Genomic DNA, 18,419 nt, shown 5'->3' on the forward strand with positions numbered 1-18,419 from the left:
TCCTTTGCCAGCAGCCGCCACGCTTGGGGCCTAGCAAGTCCTGAGTGCTCGTTACCTTCACACGGCTGCCACTGTCTTCGGGGACTTGCAGGTCTAGCCCCTCCTTGCAGGTATACAGACAGTCAATCACCTTCTTATCCGCGAGTTTCCCGGGACGGATGGTCAGGCCAGCCAGATTGCCTCGGAAAAACTGGGCCAAGTGCCGGTCACCACCTGAGGAACATGGGCGGCAACGGTTGGCAGTTACACATGTGCCCCCGGCTTTCCTTGCAACGCAGTGTTACCAGTGGGGGAGGCTTGATGGATGGACATGCGGGTTAGTTCCTAACAAATTCTGTTAGCCTTGCAATCTACATGGAAGCACAATGAAGGAATTAAATCGCTTAAGGTCATGGTCATGCATATGGCCTGGAAGAAAGGAGTTGAGGGTCCCTCACCCCAAGCCTGGAAGCCAAGCGGTCCTGTGAGTGTCCCCACATGTCCGGCCAGGCGCGCAGGTGACATTCCCCCCCAGCACCAGCCTCTCCACCCCCGCCTCCTCCATCAGCAGGACTGCGCTCTGGGCTGCTCTTTCTAACTGAGCATTCTCGGGGAACAGCAACAAAACTGGGGCGAACCTATGCAAACCTGACTGGAAAGATGAAAGGGAGCCTTACAGTCCACCTGCCCTGCCAGGCCCTCCGGATGACCCTTTTGCTGAGGCCCATCATGCTGTCCCCTACCACCGAGGACTACTGGGAAGTGAAGTCGTTCGGAGGAAAGTAAACACCCAGGAAATGGCCCCTGACACACTGTGACAAAGAGCCAGGGCCAGGTGCCCCTGAGCCGCTAGTCTCGTTCCCTGACAAGGACACTAGGTGCCGGAAATCGTCACTAAGGAGTGAGATTTCTAAGAAACACATTTAAAATTTAGTATGGGTCAGGACAGAATATCTAGAAATGAGTCTTTTCCTGTCTCGTGGTTCAGCCACATGAGAACCAGGAGGCGGCCTCCCAACCTGGCCTGTGAGGTGGCGGCAGGGGAACTCGTGCAGTGGGGCCCGGGCAGAATCCGATGACGGGGGAGAAGCCCCATTAGGGAGCTGCAGTCATGAGTCATTCACCCTCCTCACTTCAGTTGGGATCAGAATGGGCAGAAATGGGAAATCCCAGGAAGGAATGGGGGCAGTGTAATGCAAAGCAGCAGCTCAAATGGTGTCGGGACCACTGTGCAACTCAGGCATTTCATGCAAAATGTGGAATGAATAGATGTCTTGTCTTTAAATGAAACACAAGAGTGAACTGTAGGGGAAAAAATCCAGCAACCTGCAGAGGCCACAGGCACGGGCTCAGTTTCACTGTCATTTTCAACTCCTGAATACTCTGTAGGAAAGCAACACAAAGACAATAGAAAAGGACTGAGAGATTAGGTTCTTCACACTGAACCTTGAAAATTAGTCTTGAAAAGCTACCAAATATAAAACACAAAGAGAAAAATTCCCCTTGTCCCTCTTTGGGACATTCCCTACCTGGACTCCAACCTGTATCAGATCAGGTCCCCTCTTACCAGAAGTGGTATTTACCATCCATGCATCTCTGTATTTTCACTTCCTCCTCCCACATCCTCCTTGCCAAAACACAGGTGGATTCAAAATTAGATAAATAAAAGCACGAACATGGATTCACTGACCTACCCAAGCTGTGCAGTGTACTAGGTAGGGCGTTCCCGGGAGGCGGCTTGCACCGACTGCAGAGATGCACCGAGTCTGTCAACAGTGCCAAACCCTGGACCCACACCCCTTTCCTTCCTAATGGAAGACATCTGTGCACACAGGCTGGGGCATACATGTCTGCACTCAAACCCTGGCAGGTCAACATACAAAAGTACGTATTTTTTGGAAGTTCAAGGCAAGTTCACATCGGTCTAGACTTTAACACCTAAGTGACAGAGAAGAGAAGGCATTTTTAACCATGTTTCTGAACAGGAAGGGATATTCAGAGGGTATGGCACTCGCCCAGAGAAACAGATAAATCAGTCGGTGGCGAGCCTGGGTCCTCTAACATCGAAGTGCCCGCAGGCCCCGCCTCACTTTCTGAGCAGGCTCTGCATGTGGGTTTGTTAGGGAAGTGGCTTCAAGTCTGCTCAAAGGAAGAAAGTTTTCCTTTCTTCCTTTTAGTGAATAAAAAAGTTTTTAAAATTTGTGTATGTTTGGCTTGGGAATTTAGGTGGATCCTTCTGGCTGAGGGTCTTGGGAGGGCTGAGGTGGAAAGACGAAGAGGAGGAAAAGTAACTGCCATCTGACAGCAGAGATGCTGTGATGCTGAGCGGAACATGCAGGCTTATTTTAGCCCCACCAACAAACTACCCAGGATATAAAATAGCACTGAGGTTCGCACGTGCTTTTTTTACTCTTATTTTAAAAACAATTTCTCAGAAATAGTCATTTAATATAGGAAGCAAATCTGAACTGAAATTTCAAGGCTGGCAACTAAATTCCTATCCCTCGTAATTTATTCCTCACTCCTTAGTCTCACGTTCCAACTTCTCATAGATGAACCGTCACCAAAATTAAATCTGCGAATCAGCCAAACGTGTTCACTAAAAAATACTGTCTTGATCTAATTTGAAAGCATCTGCAGAAAAATTATGAAATTCAAATTCTCCTAAAATAAGCAAGCTGTCTTGGGAATTAGGCTCTTTGTAAGTTTCTAACCTAACTCAAGGCACAGTGTTTCTACAGGAAGATAAAACATTCAAAAGGTCTATTACTGAGCAGGTATGTGTAGGGATGGCGACAGACTGACACAGTCAAACATCAGAGTCAAAGGTGAGGCCCGTGAACCCGGATGGGGGAGCGACATGCTTACTGCCACTAACTTCTCCAACTTCGCTTTTTCCTTGGTCATAAATGTCAGCTACAAACCACAGGAGCATTAGCAGCGACTGACGCGCCAACTGAAGTCCTTGACGCTTTCCTGTCACGCCGCGTGGTCGCCACAAAGCCCCTCCCTGCTTTCCACTCACGGCAGGCACTGGACTTGTGGCTAAATCTTGCTCCTCAGTTGTTAATAAAGCAACCCAGGTATTAATATTTCACAAGCTTAGTCTTCTAGTACTTTAATATCTGCACATCAATTTAGTTACTTTTGAAAGCCTATGTATTTTATTTTATAGATCAATAACCGTATTTATTATCATATTTTATAATTACAAAATTACCCCAAGAAGGGGTCCCCAGGCTTCCCCAGATGCCAACAGGCTCCAAGGCACAGAGAAGATTGAAAATCCCTGATCCATTGGGTCAGAGCTCCCTCCCTGGAGACACTGGCCTCAGGGACTCAAATCCCAGCACTGTGACTAACCAGCTGGGTAATAGTCCTGGGCTCTGAGCCTCAGTTTCTTCAGCTGTAAAATGGAGATAAGAATAGCTTCTATTCCACAGACTTATTGTAAGGACTGATGAGATCCTGTGTGTAGTCAGCACAGTCTGCCACCCGGGCAGCATGAATAAGCAGGACTGTAGCTCTGGTGGTTGCCCCCATCGCCTGTCCCTGGTCTTTCAGCAGAGACCTCATGAAATCCTTTCCACATGCAGCATCTGTTCAAAGTGTTCCCACCGGGTTATCAATCACCAAACAAACACTCTCGAAGAGACATCTGGCTTGGAGTCCACTTATAATTCTGTGCCTGGCTATTGACTGCTGCCTCTTTGCTTTCATAGACTTTTCAATAAACAGATTAATTTATAAAACAGTTCTCCACTGCACTCTCCCTGTGTGCCACACACCCTTCCTGGTCCCCGAAAAGGTGCAGGTGTGTTTCAGTCCCATAACACACCTGTAGTGAGCACCCATAAACAGAGCTCCCTAGAGTACGGCATTAGCCATGTCCTCAGAAAGGACAAGCAGTCCGAGGAAGTGATGGCAGGGGATGTGAGATGAGGAGGACCTGCTTCCACAGACAGCAGAGAAGCGTTACTCACTTCCAGGGACCTGGGGGGAAATGGGTGCCAATGGCTATTACCTTGCCAGCAAGCCCCAACCACGAGCTGAGTTTCGATCTTAGATGGATGAAGAGGGTAATCTTCAGTCACAGAGAAGGGCTCATGAGAAACACCGTCCACATAGAGAGTCACACTTGGGAATTCCACATTGAGGACGTAGTGATGCCACTCCTCATCGCAGACCTGCAAGAGGCCAGGGGCAGGGTCAGAGCGCAGGCTGGCCGCCTTCCCACTGACCCCTGACATAACATGGAAGCAATGCAAATGCGTGGGGAGAACAAGTCCCCGTCGTGAGTATCTGTCTTCCTAAAAAGGAAAAAATGTTTAAGAATCTAACAACAAAATACATCTCACCCAACCACATCTGGCTGAAAAGGGCCCAGGCAAACACTGCCACTGCCGGGACATCTCAGACCAGGGGGCAGTGCTTGAGTGACAGAACCTCCGAACAGGGAGCTGCCTGACTCTCTTCTGCCAGTAGCATGACACCAGGAGATTCTTACACTGGCTGGTGGACACCCACCGTTGAGCAGGCTGTTGAGTTGCCCTGCCAACTGGCCATTCCTTTTCTAGATCAAAATGAAAAACACCTCCAATCTCAGAATAAGGCATACTGTAGCACATGAATTTTCTTTTTCATTTCAAAGGTGATGATCTAAATAACTATGAACATGCGGCTCAGATGGCATGCAAAAAAACTGAGTTCTTTCCCATCATGAATGAGTACCTCTCGAATAACAAACAAATGTTATTGGGACAACAGCACTGACAGACTTGTTTGACGCAGGGTTGCCACAAACCTTCAGTTTATAAAAAATGCAACACCTACAAAGTGCAATAAAATTAAGTGTGTCTGTATGTATACATACTACATGAAATACTTTTAAATGAAGGAATTGCACGTAATTCACTTCTGAGGCAGGTAATACCTTGATTTTAGCTTACATCTCTATTTAAAACAAGTTCTTTCACATCAGCTTCTTCAGAAAGTAATTTACATTACACCCCGTTTTTAAAGTATTGAAGGTTCCTAGGGGTTTAGTAGAAAAACACTTTATTTAAATATCAGTAGTAGCTAGTCAAAAATCCATGAAATTATTCTGAGAAGACAGTAGAGTAGTAATAACAGTATAATTTTCTAATTCCCTGAAAACAGGGCGATTAGGAGAGCAAAACAAAGCTGCAGACAATACCTGCATTGGTACTGGGTAACAAGGTACCAACAACATGAACCCTGAAAAGTAAAGGTGCAGGAGAGCAATGGGGCCTCTGAACCAGGAGATATCAGAGCCCATTTTTTTTTTTTTGAGAGGGCATCTCTCATATTTATTGATCAAATGGTTGTTAACAACAATAAAATTCTGTATAGGGGGGTCAATGCTCAATGCACAAGCATTAATCCATCTCAAGCCTAGTTCTCGTCAGTCTCCAATCTTCTGAAGCATAATGAACAAGTTCTTACATGGTGAACGAGTTCTTACATAGTGAATAAGTTCTTACATGGTGAACAGTACAAGGGCAGTCATCACAGAAACTTTCGGTTCCGATCACGCATCATGAACTATAAACAATCAGGTCAAATATGAATATTCGTTTGATTTTTATACTTGATTTATATGTGGATCCCACATTTCTCCCTTTATTATTATTATTATTTTTTATTTTTAATAAACTGCTGAAGTGGTAGGTAGATGCAAGATAAAGGTAGAAAACATAGTTTAGTGTTGTAAGAGAGCAATTGTAGATGATCAGGTTCAGAGCCCATTTTTTAAGACACTGTATAAACACAACAGAAGGGGGAGGTACAGCCCTAAAGCTAGAAAAGAAAGTCATGCTGCTCAGCTTTCTTTTGAAAGTATAGGAAAGCTAATTTCATGTAAAAATAAGGGGAGATAAAAGGATCACAACTCAATCCCATACAAAGTTTTTAAAAGAAAAAGAGAATTATGGGGAATCATATCCTTTCAGACAAAGAAAACATGCCTGAAAAACATGCTACAGAAGAGATTGAAGTGATAATCTATTATTTCACGACACGCTGATATTCCTTAGAAAAAGGACCCAAAATATAAAAGAACACAGTTCATCATCATCAGAGCAACTTAGAAAAGAGGTGACAATCGCTGCACTATTTACAATAGCCAAGATATGGAAGCAACCTAAATGTCCATCAGTAGATGAATGGACAAAGAAGATGTGGTACATATACACAATGGAATATTAGTCAGTCATAAGAAAAAAACAGATCCTAACATTTGCAACAAAAATGGATGGAGCTAGAGGGTCTTATGCTCAGTGAAATAAGCCAGGCGGAGAGAGACAAGTACCAAATGATTTCACTCATATGTGGAGTATAAGAACAAAGAAAAACTGAAGGAACAAAACAGCAGCAGAATCACAGAACTGAAGAATGGACAAACAGTGACTAAAGGAAAATGGACAGGGGAGGATGCGTGGGAAGGGAGGGACAAGGGCGGGGAAAAAGAAAGAGGGCCTTACGATTAGCATGTACAGTGCATGGGGGGCACGGGGAGGGCTGTGCAACACAGAGAAGACAAGTAGTGATTTTACAGCATCTTTACTACGCTAATGGACAGTGACTGTGAAGGGGTATGTGGGGGGGACTTGGTGAAGGGGGGAGCCTAGTAAACATAATGTTCTTCATGTAATTGTAGATTAATGATACCAAAATTTAAAAAAAAAAGAGGTGACAAAACACAGGAATGACTCAGATAGTTATGACGCCGAAAACAGGCAGAGTATCAACAAAAGTTAGGTGTACCTGAGGAAGAAAGCCAAAGCAATGGAAGAGAATACCAAAAACTACAACAAAAAAATAACAAAAGGTTTCCTGAAATACCAAAATGCTAAAAGAAGGCAGACCACATAGCTGGGAAAACAGACCCAAAACAACCAAGACATATTCACAAGATTAATTGACTGAAAAGAACACATCCTTTGGTCATCCAAACAAAAAGACCCAAGTGTTTTATAAGGGAAAGAAAATCAGATTGTCCTCAAACTTTAATAGCAACATTCTATGTCCAAACACAATGGAAATCTTAAATCTGAGCCAGAGATTTTATATCCAGCCAAACTGACCTTCCATATAAAGGCCACAGACAAACTATGCAAACCGCATCAAGAGCTCAGGAATTATCGTTCCTACGAGCCCTTCCTGGGAACACACCTCCTGTGACCAGACGCAGAAGGCCACAGGCACTGGTGGCACTGAGCATCACAGCTGCTTGAATTACAGGAAGAGAAACAACCAGATGCAGAGCTTAAAACAGATCAGGAACATATGAACCCAAATCTGATCAAACTGGAATCTGATCAAGCCTTTAGATCCCACTACCAAGTCACAAGACATAAAGACAGTGGCGCATGTTAAATGACACCACAGCGATGCGAATCAGGCAAATCTGAACTACAGGAAACTCTGAAGGGACTTTCATAAAGCCTGATTTTGTCACCAAATAAATTGCAAGAGAGAAAAAAAAATCTATAGATTAAAACAAACTCAAAAGGTGTATCAACCAATCACAATGTATGGCCCCTTATTTGGATCCTGATTCAAACAAACTGTAAACACAAAAATATTTATAAGACCACTTGAAATTTGAGCAGTGATTAGATGTCAGAAGATATTACTGAGTCATTAATTTTTTTAAGATGTGAAAAAGCATTGTGACTTACTTTTATCTTTCAGAAACATATTTCATTACCTCTACACAGAATGAAATGCTGTATATGGGATTTACTTAACATTTATTAAGTTTTCAAGGAGGTAGTGAAAATTATTAATAGTGAGTCAGGGTAACAATGAAACAAGACTGACCAAGCGCTAGTAACTGCTGAAGCTAGCTGAGAGTACTCTGGGCTGCTCTTTATACTGACCTGTCTACTTCCACATGTTTAACATTTCCCATAATAAAGTTTTTTTTACAAATGTGATCAGAAGAAACTAAATATATAAATACAGACTATGATTACTATAACCAAACTGTACCTAAAATGCCTACCTATGTTGCAAAGAACTTTTTCTGGACTATACCTTTCTTTAGTTTCTTGAAAACAAATTTATGTAAAGAAGTTTCTAAGACAGGTGGAGAAAGACAAATACCGTATGATTTCACTTATTTGTGGAATATAAAAACAAAGCAAAACAGAAGGAACAAAACAGCGTTAGGCTCAGAGACACTGAGAAATGACTAGCAGTCCCCCAGGGAGTGGAGTCGGGGTGGGAGCAGGGGCGGCGGGGAGCGAGAGGGGAATAAAAAGGACACAACAATTTCCAATCACAATCTAAGTTATCAAGGGGACTGCTGAACCACTGTGATGCGTATCTGAAACCAACGTAAGATTGTATATTAATGATACTTCAATTTTTAAAAAGTTTCTAAGAAAGAGATTATGTATGTAAATAAAAATTACATCAGTAAGAGATGAAATGTGCCCACCTGGACAGTGACTTCATCTTCCCACTATCATGTCCTTTTCTCCTCTTATTTGTGCTCTTACAAATTTAACTGTCTTGAAACTGTTTCAGCCAATGTTGTATTTTAGCAACCACAGGCACATGTAACAGTATGTCAGCTCTTGCCCACTAACTCTATGAGACAAATAAAATTTAGCCAAAGCCAAAAGTTTCCTTCTTGTCCCAACCCTAAATCAAGAGAAAATTATCTACTGCGATTTTAGTGAAAAAGCTTTCTTAGTGTACAGTACCCCCTCATCTCCTGAAACACACTGATTTTCTTCCATTTGATTTTTGCTTTTTATCACAGCAACTGTTGGGAGAGCAGCTTTGCAAATATATGATATCAGCAAAAGGAAGACAATATGATCTAATATCACAATCATAAATAAACTCCACAAGCTAGCCATCTGTGTGGTATCTGAAAGCTGTCAAGATTAAGGGTTCCGTGAAGATTTAAAATGGCCCATGGCACCCCTGAATATGCAGAGGCATCCCAGAGCTCCCTGGCACAATTGGAGAGTCAAAGCCTTAAATAATGGATAAACAAACACGACGACCTCAGTCCCAATCTTTAAGCAAATGTTCTTTATTTTAACCCAGCTGACAGTTGAACAATGTGAGTGAGGGTTAGGGGCACAGACCCCCTGCAAAGTAGAGTATCTGCATCTAACTTTTGACTTCCCCAAAACTTAACTACTAACAGCCTACTATTGACTGGAAACCTTGCACATATTTTGTGAACACACATTTTGTGATGTTGTATGTATTATATACTGTATTCTTACAATAAACGAGAGAAAAAATGTTTTTTCTAATTGTCTCAAATCTTCAAAAGTTTTCCAATATATTTACTGAAAAAAATCGCATGTAAGTGGGCCTGTGCAGTTCGAACCTAGTTTGTTCAAGGTTCAACTGTAAATTATAACACAGTATTTTGAATTTAAAACATAAATTTCTTTCATGTTTTATGTCTAAAATGCATACCTGTAAGAAAAAAAATTAGACTTCCAGTGGGAAGGAATTCACTGGATTTAATTTGCTACCCTGTTACTCACAGACAGAAATCATGTAATAAATCATAAATATACACGCCCATATACAGCTAGTCTTGTGCAAGGTTGTAATACACAGTTAACATCAGTGAGTCTCCCATTCCCTCACCTGATTCAATTTCCAGTGGAATTCTGCAGGTTTGTATTTCTTCTCTTCTGAAGGATTCTGGCGGAGAAGGAAAATAAGCCGGCAGCCATGGACATAAAGTGAATAATGGTGCCGGTTCATATCTGCAAATAGAAATTCCACTGGTAAATGGCCAATTTAAGACCCAAAGGAGAAATAAAAGCTGTTTCTCTAATGGATTTTGAAGACACTGTTTTATCAGCATAAATGAACTTTCCAACCGGGCCAGGACAGGGGTCAGAAACAAACACAGTTGGGTTTTACTGAGAAGTGGGCCCAACTCACTGAGTAAAACGACAAGCACATCCAGTGCAGTATCCTGAGGACGGAGCGCCTGGCACAGAACAGCACAACGTAGGCCGCCCGCCAGCCCAGCCTCCAGCCCCCACTGCAGTGGCCACCATTTACAGCAAAACTAACTCACCTGTTTTGTCTGAGCTGCAAAGAATCGTCTCCTTCTTCCTGCCGAATGGCCCGTGCCTCATCCACACGGAAACTGTAAAAGGCTCTTTGGGGCTGATGGAAACAACGCCATCTGGGATCCTCACGGCCTGAGTGCCGTTGAACTCGAAGACCTGGTCGCTGTCATGGCCATTGTCCGTGGGCAGGCCGGAGGTCCAGTTCCAGGGCCCGCTGGGGGAAGGGAGCAGCTCAGCAGTGCCAGACGCAGCGCCTACAACACAGTGACACCTGCTGTGCGCCCTGGGAAGGACCTAACAGTGCCCACACTCAAAGCTACGCCGAGGCACTGTCCTGAGCTTACATTTTAAAATTTGCTAGTTCCAGTTTATCTCAAAAAGAAGGATTTTGTTACAAAAAAAATCCACTAATAACTGGATATTAAAAAAAACAAAAGGAAGAAAAGAAGAAAAAAGGATTACCTGTAATCCCACCCAAATATATCACTACTTACATTTGGGTGTAAATGCATCCAGTCTTTTCTTAATGAACATATATATTTGACAAAAATGGCTATATATTATTCCCATTCATATTCTTTGATAGCATAAATCTACATGTGTGACTCACATTTCTCTGCACAGATATACTGTACTTATTTAACTGTTCTTTCTGGTGGACATGAGGTTGTCCCAAATTTTCTTCTGTGTGATAGACCTTGTCCTGATTGAGGACCTTTGTGCGTCTCTACAATTATTCCCTTAGGATAAGTTCCTGGAAATGGAATTGCTGAGCCAAAGAACATGAAAGGGTTTTTCAGCTGTTGTAACATATCGCCAAGTTTCGTTTGCTTTTAAAGGTGTCCACAAATTTTGCAAGCTGTCCCTGTCACTTTGTCCCTGACTTGTCTATTCCTAGGAACAGCATCATTTGGCTGAAACACCCTTGTCTTCCGAATAACACGCAGCCTCAGTTATTCAGAAGCTGTGCCAATCCCAGCTGTGCCACTTTCAAAAGTGTGACCTCGAGTGACCAACTTGGTGTTTCTCAATCTCAATTCCTCTGTAAAAAGTGGGCAATACACCTCCTTTGAGGCCTGATGGGAAGATTAAGTGAAATAACACATGTGGAAATACACATACACAACATACAGTATGCACTCATACATGAAAGTTTTCATTCTTCCTAACCTTAAACTGTTCTGAGAAAATGTTCATTTAATACCATAAAAAACGGCATAATGAAAGAGAAAACACATTTCCACATCTCTCGGCTTACACATATTTAGGTACATGATTATAAATATTTGGGCTCAGAATCGTAACAGACCTAAGTCTATTCATCACCATGACAACAGACTTTTTCCCTTTTGCTTATTCACGATGTAACGATTCCCAAGTAGGCACGAAAACCAGCTGCCTAAATCTCACTGTCGTCAGGCTAGTGAGACAGGTATCAGAAAACGCTTCTGAGAAACTGTTACTGAGTAGCTCCTGAAACACAAAACACCCCTCTGATTATGAAAAGGCCATTTAAGTTAATTACTGGATTTTACCACTGGCCAAGTCAAACATTCTTCCTCAGCAGTGCCCAAGAAAGGCACCCACGTCACCGTGACCTCCTTTACATAAACCAGAAAAACACTCGCAACTGATGCTGCAAAGGGAGCCCGCCCCTCGGTCAGACTGGCAGCCATTCTGACTCACGGCTTCACGCCATGTTTGTGGTACATGAGCTCCGCCGAGATTATCATTAGATGTGAGCACCCTTAGCTGCTTTTCTACTTCACGTCTGCCAAAAGCTATTGCATCACCTACATACATTTTTGGTCCTTAACCACATAAACATCATTTCATTTAAAACTCACTGACCCCTGTTTTGATGATTCTCTGTCTGTTAGAGAAATACTTTCTTCAAATCACCGGTTCTTAAAAATACACAGACATAACATTTTGAACACTTTCAGGGGTTTACATTCCTCCTAAAGCCCATCCAGTATGAAAATTAGCCAGTGAGGCAGCCAATGGCTGCTTCTGACAGCTGGAGTCGCTGCTGTGGTCTGGGATCACGAACACCCACCCACACACACACACACACACACACACACCCACACACACATACATACACTTCCACTTCTGAGGATCCCTCTCCTGCCCTCACTGAAGACCACCAGGCCTCCTTACCGCAGAGCCGGTGAAGGGATTTCTCGGAGTAGGTGTCCCGGTCACAGCCTTTCCCTATGTGGCTGGTCTCCAGCTCCACCGTCGCCTGCACCGAGGCCACGGACTCATCACACGTCTCCAGGTGGGCGTCTGGGAAGAGGGCCAAAGCGCCCGTGCCAGGCTCGTACTCGATCCTGCTGTTCCATCCTGTGTCGGTCCACAGCGGGGTGGGGAGAGGGAGGAGAACACACTTCCGGTTTCCGTGGCAGACAAGTTTAGGAACAGGTGTGAGGGCAGGAGAAGAGGACGGCACTCACCCTGCCACCCAGGGGTGCAGGTGGGCTTAATGCTGATCTTCACCAAAACATCTTCTGTGGCTCTTTTCTTCCCGCAGTCGTAGGCGGTGACCGTCAGCTTATACTGATGTTCTTTGCCATAGTTGAGCTTCTCTGTGTTTTTTATATAACCTTCCAGAGGAAAACAACAACAGTGAGGGCCCAAACCCATGCTGGTTGTCGATTCTGCTGTCTTGTGCTAAACACAAAATGTGCGTGGCCACAGGCCCAGTAAATACTGACACAGAAATGACCTTTACGCTGGAGATCCATAACGCTCTATCTTTCCTGGGCTGGAACAACACTAAATCCTCCTTTACAGACTGTTTAAACAGAAGGAATGAATCTATACAATCCAACCTTCATTTATTCTTACGGGTTTTTTAAAAAATACATGACAGATATATATTTTACTGTATATGCATTTTTGTTTCAGTTTAAGATTTAATAATTAATATGTAAGAAGGACAAAATAATTCAAGTACTTCAAATATTAAACACAAGAGTAAGCTGCATTACATACTTCTTGCTAAAAGATTTACTTTGTTAGTGAGAGACTGATTTCCTGACCCCACCCACTAGAACAGAAGCCTGCTTTTGAACATGAATTTAGGCACACCTCATTTTACTTCATTTCGCTTTACTGCATTTTTTTTTTTTTTTTTTTTTTTACAAATTAAAGGCTGTGGCAATCCTCTGTCTGGCAAGTCTGTGGTACCATTTTTCCAATGGCATCAGTTCACTTTGTGTCACTTTTTCGTAATTCTTGCAATATTTCAAGCTTTTTCATTATTACTGTATTTGTTTTGTGGATCTGTGATGAGTGACTGCGATTCACTGAAAGCTCAAATGACAGCATTTTTTGGCAATAAAGTAAGGTATGTACATTGTCTTTTTAGACATGATGCATACTTAATAGACTACAGTAGAGTGTTAACATAACTTGTATGTGCACTTGGAAATCAAAACTTCATTTGACTTGCTTTATTCCAATTTACTGCAGTGGTCTGCAAAATGTTTGCAAGGTCCATAATTCCATCAAAGATTCTGGGCTTTGCATTAACAATGGAGACACTGTATCATCGTCAAGAAGCTATAACCTAATAAAGAAGCTGAATTCTAGTGTTGATTCTGCTCAATAGTGGGGGTCTGGCAGCCAGGATAACCCTTCATCTTCAAGACGGGGCAGAAGATTACAATCTAACAGAAAAGAGAAAACAAGACTGACTAAAGGTCAGTCGTACTGATTGAAAGGGGAGAAGATAAAAATTAAAACATGCTGGGTGAGGGACTTTTATTAGACTTTGGAGGGAAAGGAAGAAGAGGAGCGACCCACAAGGGAGCACCAGACTCTCCGGTGCCAGAAAATGGGCTTTCAGGGGACAGGGTGAAGGCTTCTGAAACCCACGCACACCGAGTTAGGTCTCTGCTGCGGACTGGATGTCCGTTGCCGCAGCTTCATAGGCTGACGTCCTAACCCTCAATGTGACTGGTATTAGGAGGGGGGCTTTCGGGAGGAAATCAGGCTTAGATGAGGTCATGAGACTGCAGCCCCCACAGTGGGATCAGTGCCCTTACAAGAGGGGGAAGCACCCAGAACACTCTCTCAGGCCCCCCGCCGTGGGAAGACACAGCGAGCGGGCGGCTGTCTCTGAGCTAGGAAGCGGATCCTCCTCGGCTGCTCCTCGGCTCCTACCGTCTTTGTCAATGCTGAATGGTGCATCTGGAGTGACGATCTCATAGCTGCAAATCTGGCTGAACTGAGGGGAGCAGTCTGCGTCCACGGCCTCCACCCTCAGAATGCTGTCGTACTGCCGCCCCTCGACGACCGTCGCTTTGTAGGACTTCTCCTTGAATACAGGCGCATACTCGTTCACGTCGTTCACCTGAATGTGGACAGTTGCTCTGGAAGAAGGAAAAAAAAAGCTCTATGTTTTGTTTGTTTGTTTACCCAAAGAGTACCAATTCTGCCCTACTTCTAAATTCCCTTTTTCTGATATCTTATTTAATGAAATTTATATGATAGAGATAAAAATTAAACAATTTATAGTTTTTAATTTAGCGTGGAGACAACAGAAAGTTAAAGTAGGAGTTCGGGTTGATTGTTCCAGGTGCTAGGAATAAAGGCAGCTAGTAAATAAGCAGTTATATAAAGTTAAAGAGCCTTGGGATTTTCTTGACAATATGGGACCAGGCAGGAGGGAGGTAAACTGTATCATACATCTGTCTGCCCTCTAGTCAAGAAGTTAAAAGTATTTTGTTGCAAAATCCAGAAAAGATAGCCAAATGAAGAAGGTAAGAAATAGAAATAGAAGAGGGAACTAGAAATGGGAATGTTTGGTTACGAGCATTAAAATGAGTTCTGTTCTGCTTCTAAGGCACAGAGACCATTCGTAACCCCTGCTGGGAAACCACCCACTGTTGATCCCACAAATGAAGGGCCTCCATGTGACCTCAACGTTGCCCTTCCTGGCAAACCCCTTGCTGCCAGGTTCTACCTCCCCGGCTTGGGGATAAGAAAACTCAGGCATCACAAGACCAGGCTACAAACAGAAAAAACTGTCAGTTCCAAGGGCTATTGATCAGGGCATGTTTCTGAATCAGAAAAGTCTCTGATCAAAATAAGATCTTTATCAAGGACAACAGTAATCTCACACTGTGTAAAAAGGGTGAGTGACCTGCTGGTGCACAGCACCCCAACTGCTCCTCAAGACCCTGCACCCTGCGACACCACCCCTCCCGAGCTTCACAGTGATTATGCGAGATCACCTCCTGAGTTCCCCTCTTTCCCTGGCTGACACACTAAGCAGAGACTGAGACTCCACAAAATTAAATTTGCCTAATGCCAAAGGGACAGTGAGTGGTGGAGAAAAGACTTGAATTCTAAACCTATGTCTTGTCCAGAATCTTCTCCGTTACACCAGGGCTCTCAACTGGCAGGAGAGATACAAACACACCCACGAAGGGGCGAGGAAGTCGGCTTTTCCAGCAGCACAAATGAACCTTATGTTCTTAAAGTTTACCAAAAAAAAAAGATAAACATAACAAAATATCTTTCTCAGGAAAAAGTGGGCCTTTTCCATTTTCAGCATAGGCCCTGACTTTCTTTAACTGAGTATCTGGTGGGATAATATCACATTCCCTCATTTGCTCGACACCTGGTGTTCGGCAGGCTCTTGCTGGGTAAGCCATACACAGGGTAAGCAAACGGACATGGCTCCTGCCCTCAAAGAGCTTGCAGTCTCCTGGAGACAGTCCAGAAACACCTTCTGCCTCGGGTTTCACAAACACGTAGGTCTTGGGGACAGGGGAAATGGTCACAACTGTCTTCTTTACACGCACCCTCTGTTTGCCCAGCTCACTCACTTATGAGACTTTTTCGCATTGGCACCGTCGGGTCCCTTCCCGCAGTCGTAGGCCTGGATGGTGAAGGTGTAATCCTTCTGCAGTTCACAGTCCAGCTTCTCCTTGGAGCGAATGACTCCCTCGCCGGTGGACTTACCAACTACCACTGCATCAAAGGGGACATTCTGCCCGTGAATCTTAAATCCACAGATCTCACCTAGGGAGTCAAAGCAGCTCAGGTCAGAGTTTCTGCCACACAAGTCTGCACGTTCCCCTCCCTGCAGCCCCATAGCTCCCAGAGAAAAGAAATGACACAACTTGGCAGCCAGGGGTTTAGAGGGTCTGTGGACAAAGCAAGGGCACTGTGCTCTAACAGGGGTAAGTTCTGGGGCTTTAGTAAAAAGAAGCATGTTCTGGCTTTCCAAGCAACTTGTTTAACTTTGCATCCACTCATGCAGGAATACAAAAGAGAGAAAGAGAAAATATAGACAGGCATTTCACAGGAGTACTTCGGAGAGCTCCAGGGTAAAAGTGGTCAGTCTCATGAGCCAACAGCCAAGGCCTGATAGCGCGGAGAACTGCCCCCAGCTACTGGGACAGCCGGGCAGAAGTTTGGTTTGGACCAGAGAGAAGGTAACACGCACAGTTAAGTGTTGAGAGAAGCGGCATGAGATACAGGTTCAGCACCGTAATTACAGAAATTCTGTCCAGAAAGAAAAATCAAAAGAAACAAGTCTTCCTGTGCAATGAGCCTGGCTAAAATTAGGGAATCAAAACAAACTACTGAATGAAAAAGGTAGAAATACCAACTTGTCAGGCATCCATTTCAACAGCCACCATCTGCTATTAAGACACAGGTTCTGCTACGGGGAGGATTTGCTAGACTTTCCCTTGTCTCAGACTTTATCCTATCAGACCTGAAAAAGAAGCTCGCCTGGGGACTTGAGTACATCTGGGTTGGCTTACAAGCTTGATTGGGAGTTAAAACCTAGGTTTCCATTCTTGCCTATGGGAGAACAAATATAAATGTTTTGATATATATGTAAAACTTAAGTGTTTCACAAAAAAATAAGACCAAACTCTTACAAAATTACAACTAATACAAAATGGTCATATGAAGCTAAAATCTTTAATTAAGAAAAAAATGTACAGTATTATCCATAGAGTTCAAATGGATGTCTGATTTCCAGATATTTCTAACCAAGGGTTTGGTTACATACAATTTTCACCAATATATTTGAAAACAGAAACAAAGTAGAATAATAGGGGGAAAAGAGCATGACAGTCTCTTCTGTTTAAGGGCTGATTCCCAATTTTATAAACAAAGTTAGTGGGTTAATATTCGTAAGAGGGATAGAAAGAACCCTTTTTCACCTTCTTTGGTGACTGTCACCTCAAAACTCTCTAAAGGGAGAAAAGATAAACCCATGTCAGTAATACAGGAAAGAATGAAGACGGAACAATAAGGAAAAAAGTCAAAGATGCATATATTACATGGAAAAGCTTGACATAACTTAACAATTAACTCAGTAACCTCTTGCTAGAATCGCTATAGCCAAACTGGATCTTAGTAACAAAACGTCTCTTTGAATCCAACTTACCGTGAATATCGAAATTAATTAAATTAGAAATTCTGGGCTTAATTTTGAAATAACACTAACCTATGGATAAAATACTGCCATAAAGTTCCATAACACCCTCAGGTGTCCTTGGGACTGTCTTTAAATTAACACTTTGATAACAGTTAATGAGTAAGCCTACTTATTTTACAGTTTTCAGATTTTCATTTTCAAGTGAAGTTCTTTTGACTAGATTCTGGTAACATTCAACTCATCATTACATCTGATAAAACAAACATTTGGAGCAAAGGCTTTTACCTTTTTGTCCTTGAGCTGAATAAATAACAATGTTTTCTAATCTCAAGTACCCAACCAAGGCAACATGCAAACCCCACTTCTAATGGAACATCTGCTTAAATGTGGGCTGAAACCAGATTTAATACTAACTGTAGCAATGTTACAATGACCATCGTTAGAGAAAACACTCCACCAAGTCGACATAAATCCTGCTAACCTTACCCTACGCTGCTACTGAGGGGTCCCCCTGCCTCTCCCCAGGCACAGCATGGCCTCACTGGGACACCTTCTCTCCCCCAAAGGCAACACAGCCTGAATTCTCTGCTTCTTATGTGGTTTTACCATATGTTTGAAGATCCCTGAACAGTGTTTTGTTTTGCTTGTTTCTGAGATTTGAAAAATAGCACCGGGTGGTATGCAATTTTCATGACACACTTTTTCACTCAACCTTGAGTGTCTAAGAGTCCATCATCCCTGTTGGGGAAGGCAGCTACAGTTAGTTTATTTCCACTACTATATGTGGTGAGAATCCAATGAGTTAAAACAGGTGAAGTGCTTAAAACACTGCCTGGCTGAAAGAGAGCATTCAACACATGGTCACTATCACTGTAATTATCTTCCAGCGTGTGCCTGGAGGTTATCCTAGCTACTTGTGAACAATGCTGTCATGGGCATTC

At 43.2% G+C, this 18,419-nt stretch overlaps 1 protein-coding gene across 4 annotated transcripts in view; it reads right to left on the reverse strand.

Moving 5' to 3' along the window:
* The window catches only part of CLSTN1 (calsyntenin 1), a 67,106-nt gene that overhangs the window by 6,272 nt on the left and 42,415 nt on the right, over window positions 1-18,419 (reverse strand). Inside the window, exons 3-12 of one of the 4 annotated variants that reach the window (XM_073233161.1) lie at window positions 17,261-17,290; window positions 15,908-16,103; window positions 14,238-14,446; window positions 12,524-12,673; window positions 12,228-12,413; window positions 10,070-10,318; window positions 9,628-9,749; window positions 4,004-4,166; window positions 1,306-1,362; window positions 56-213 (exon numbers count right to left, since the gene is read on the reverse strand). In XM_073233161.1, coding sequence (XP_073089262.1) covers window positions 56-213; window positions 1,306-1,362; window positions 4,004-4,166; window positions 9,628-9,749; window positions 10,070-10,318; window positions 12,228-12,413; window positions 12,524-12,673; window positions 14,238-14,446; window positions 15,908-16,103; window positions 17,261-17,290 — 1,520 coding nt within the window. The remainder of the gene's footprint in view (window positions 1-55; window positions 214-1,305; window positions 1,363-4,003; window positions 4,167-9,627; window positions 9,750-10,069; window positions 10,319-12,227; window positions 12,414-12,523; window positions 12,674-14,237; window positions 14,447-15,907; window positions 16,104-17,260; window positions 17,291-18,419) is intronic. The other 3 variants (XM_073233157.1, XM_073233159.1, XM_073233160.1) reach the window with 3 other exon arrangements.

The sequence above is a fragment of the Manis javanica genome, chromosome 4 (assembly GCF_040802235.1).
Source record: "Manis javanica isolate MJ-LG chromosome 4, MJ_LKY, whole genome shotgun sequence".
NCBI classification, from domain to species: Eukaryota; Metazoa; Chordata; class Mammalia; order Pholidota; family Manidae; genus Manis; species Manis javanica.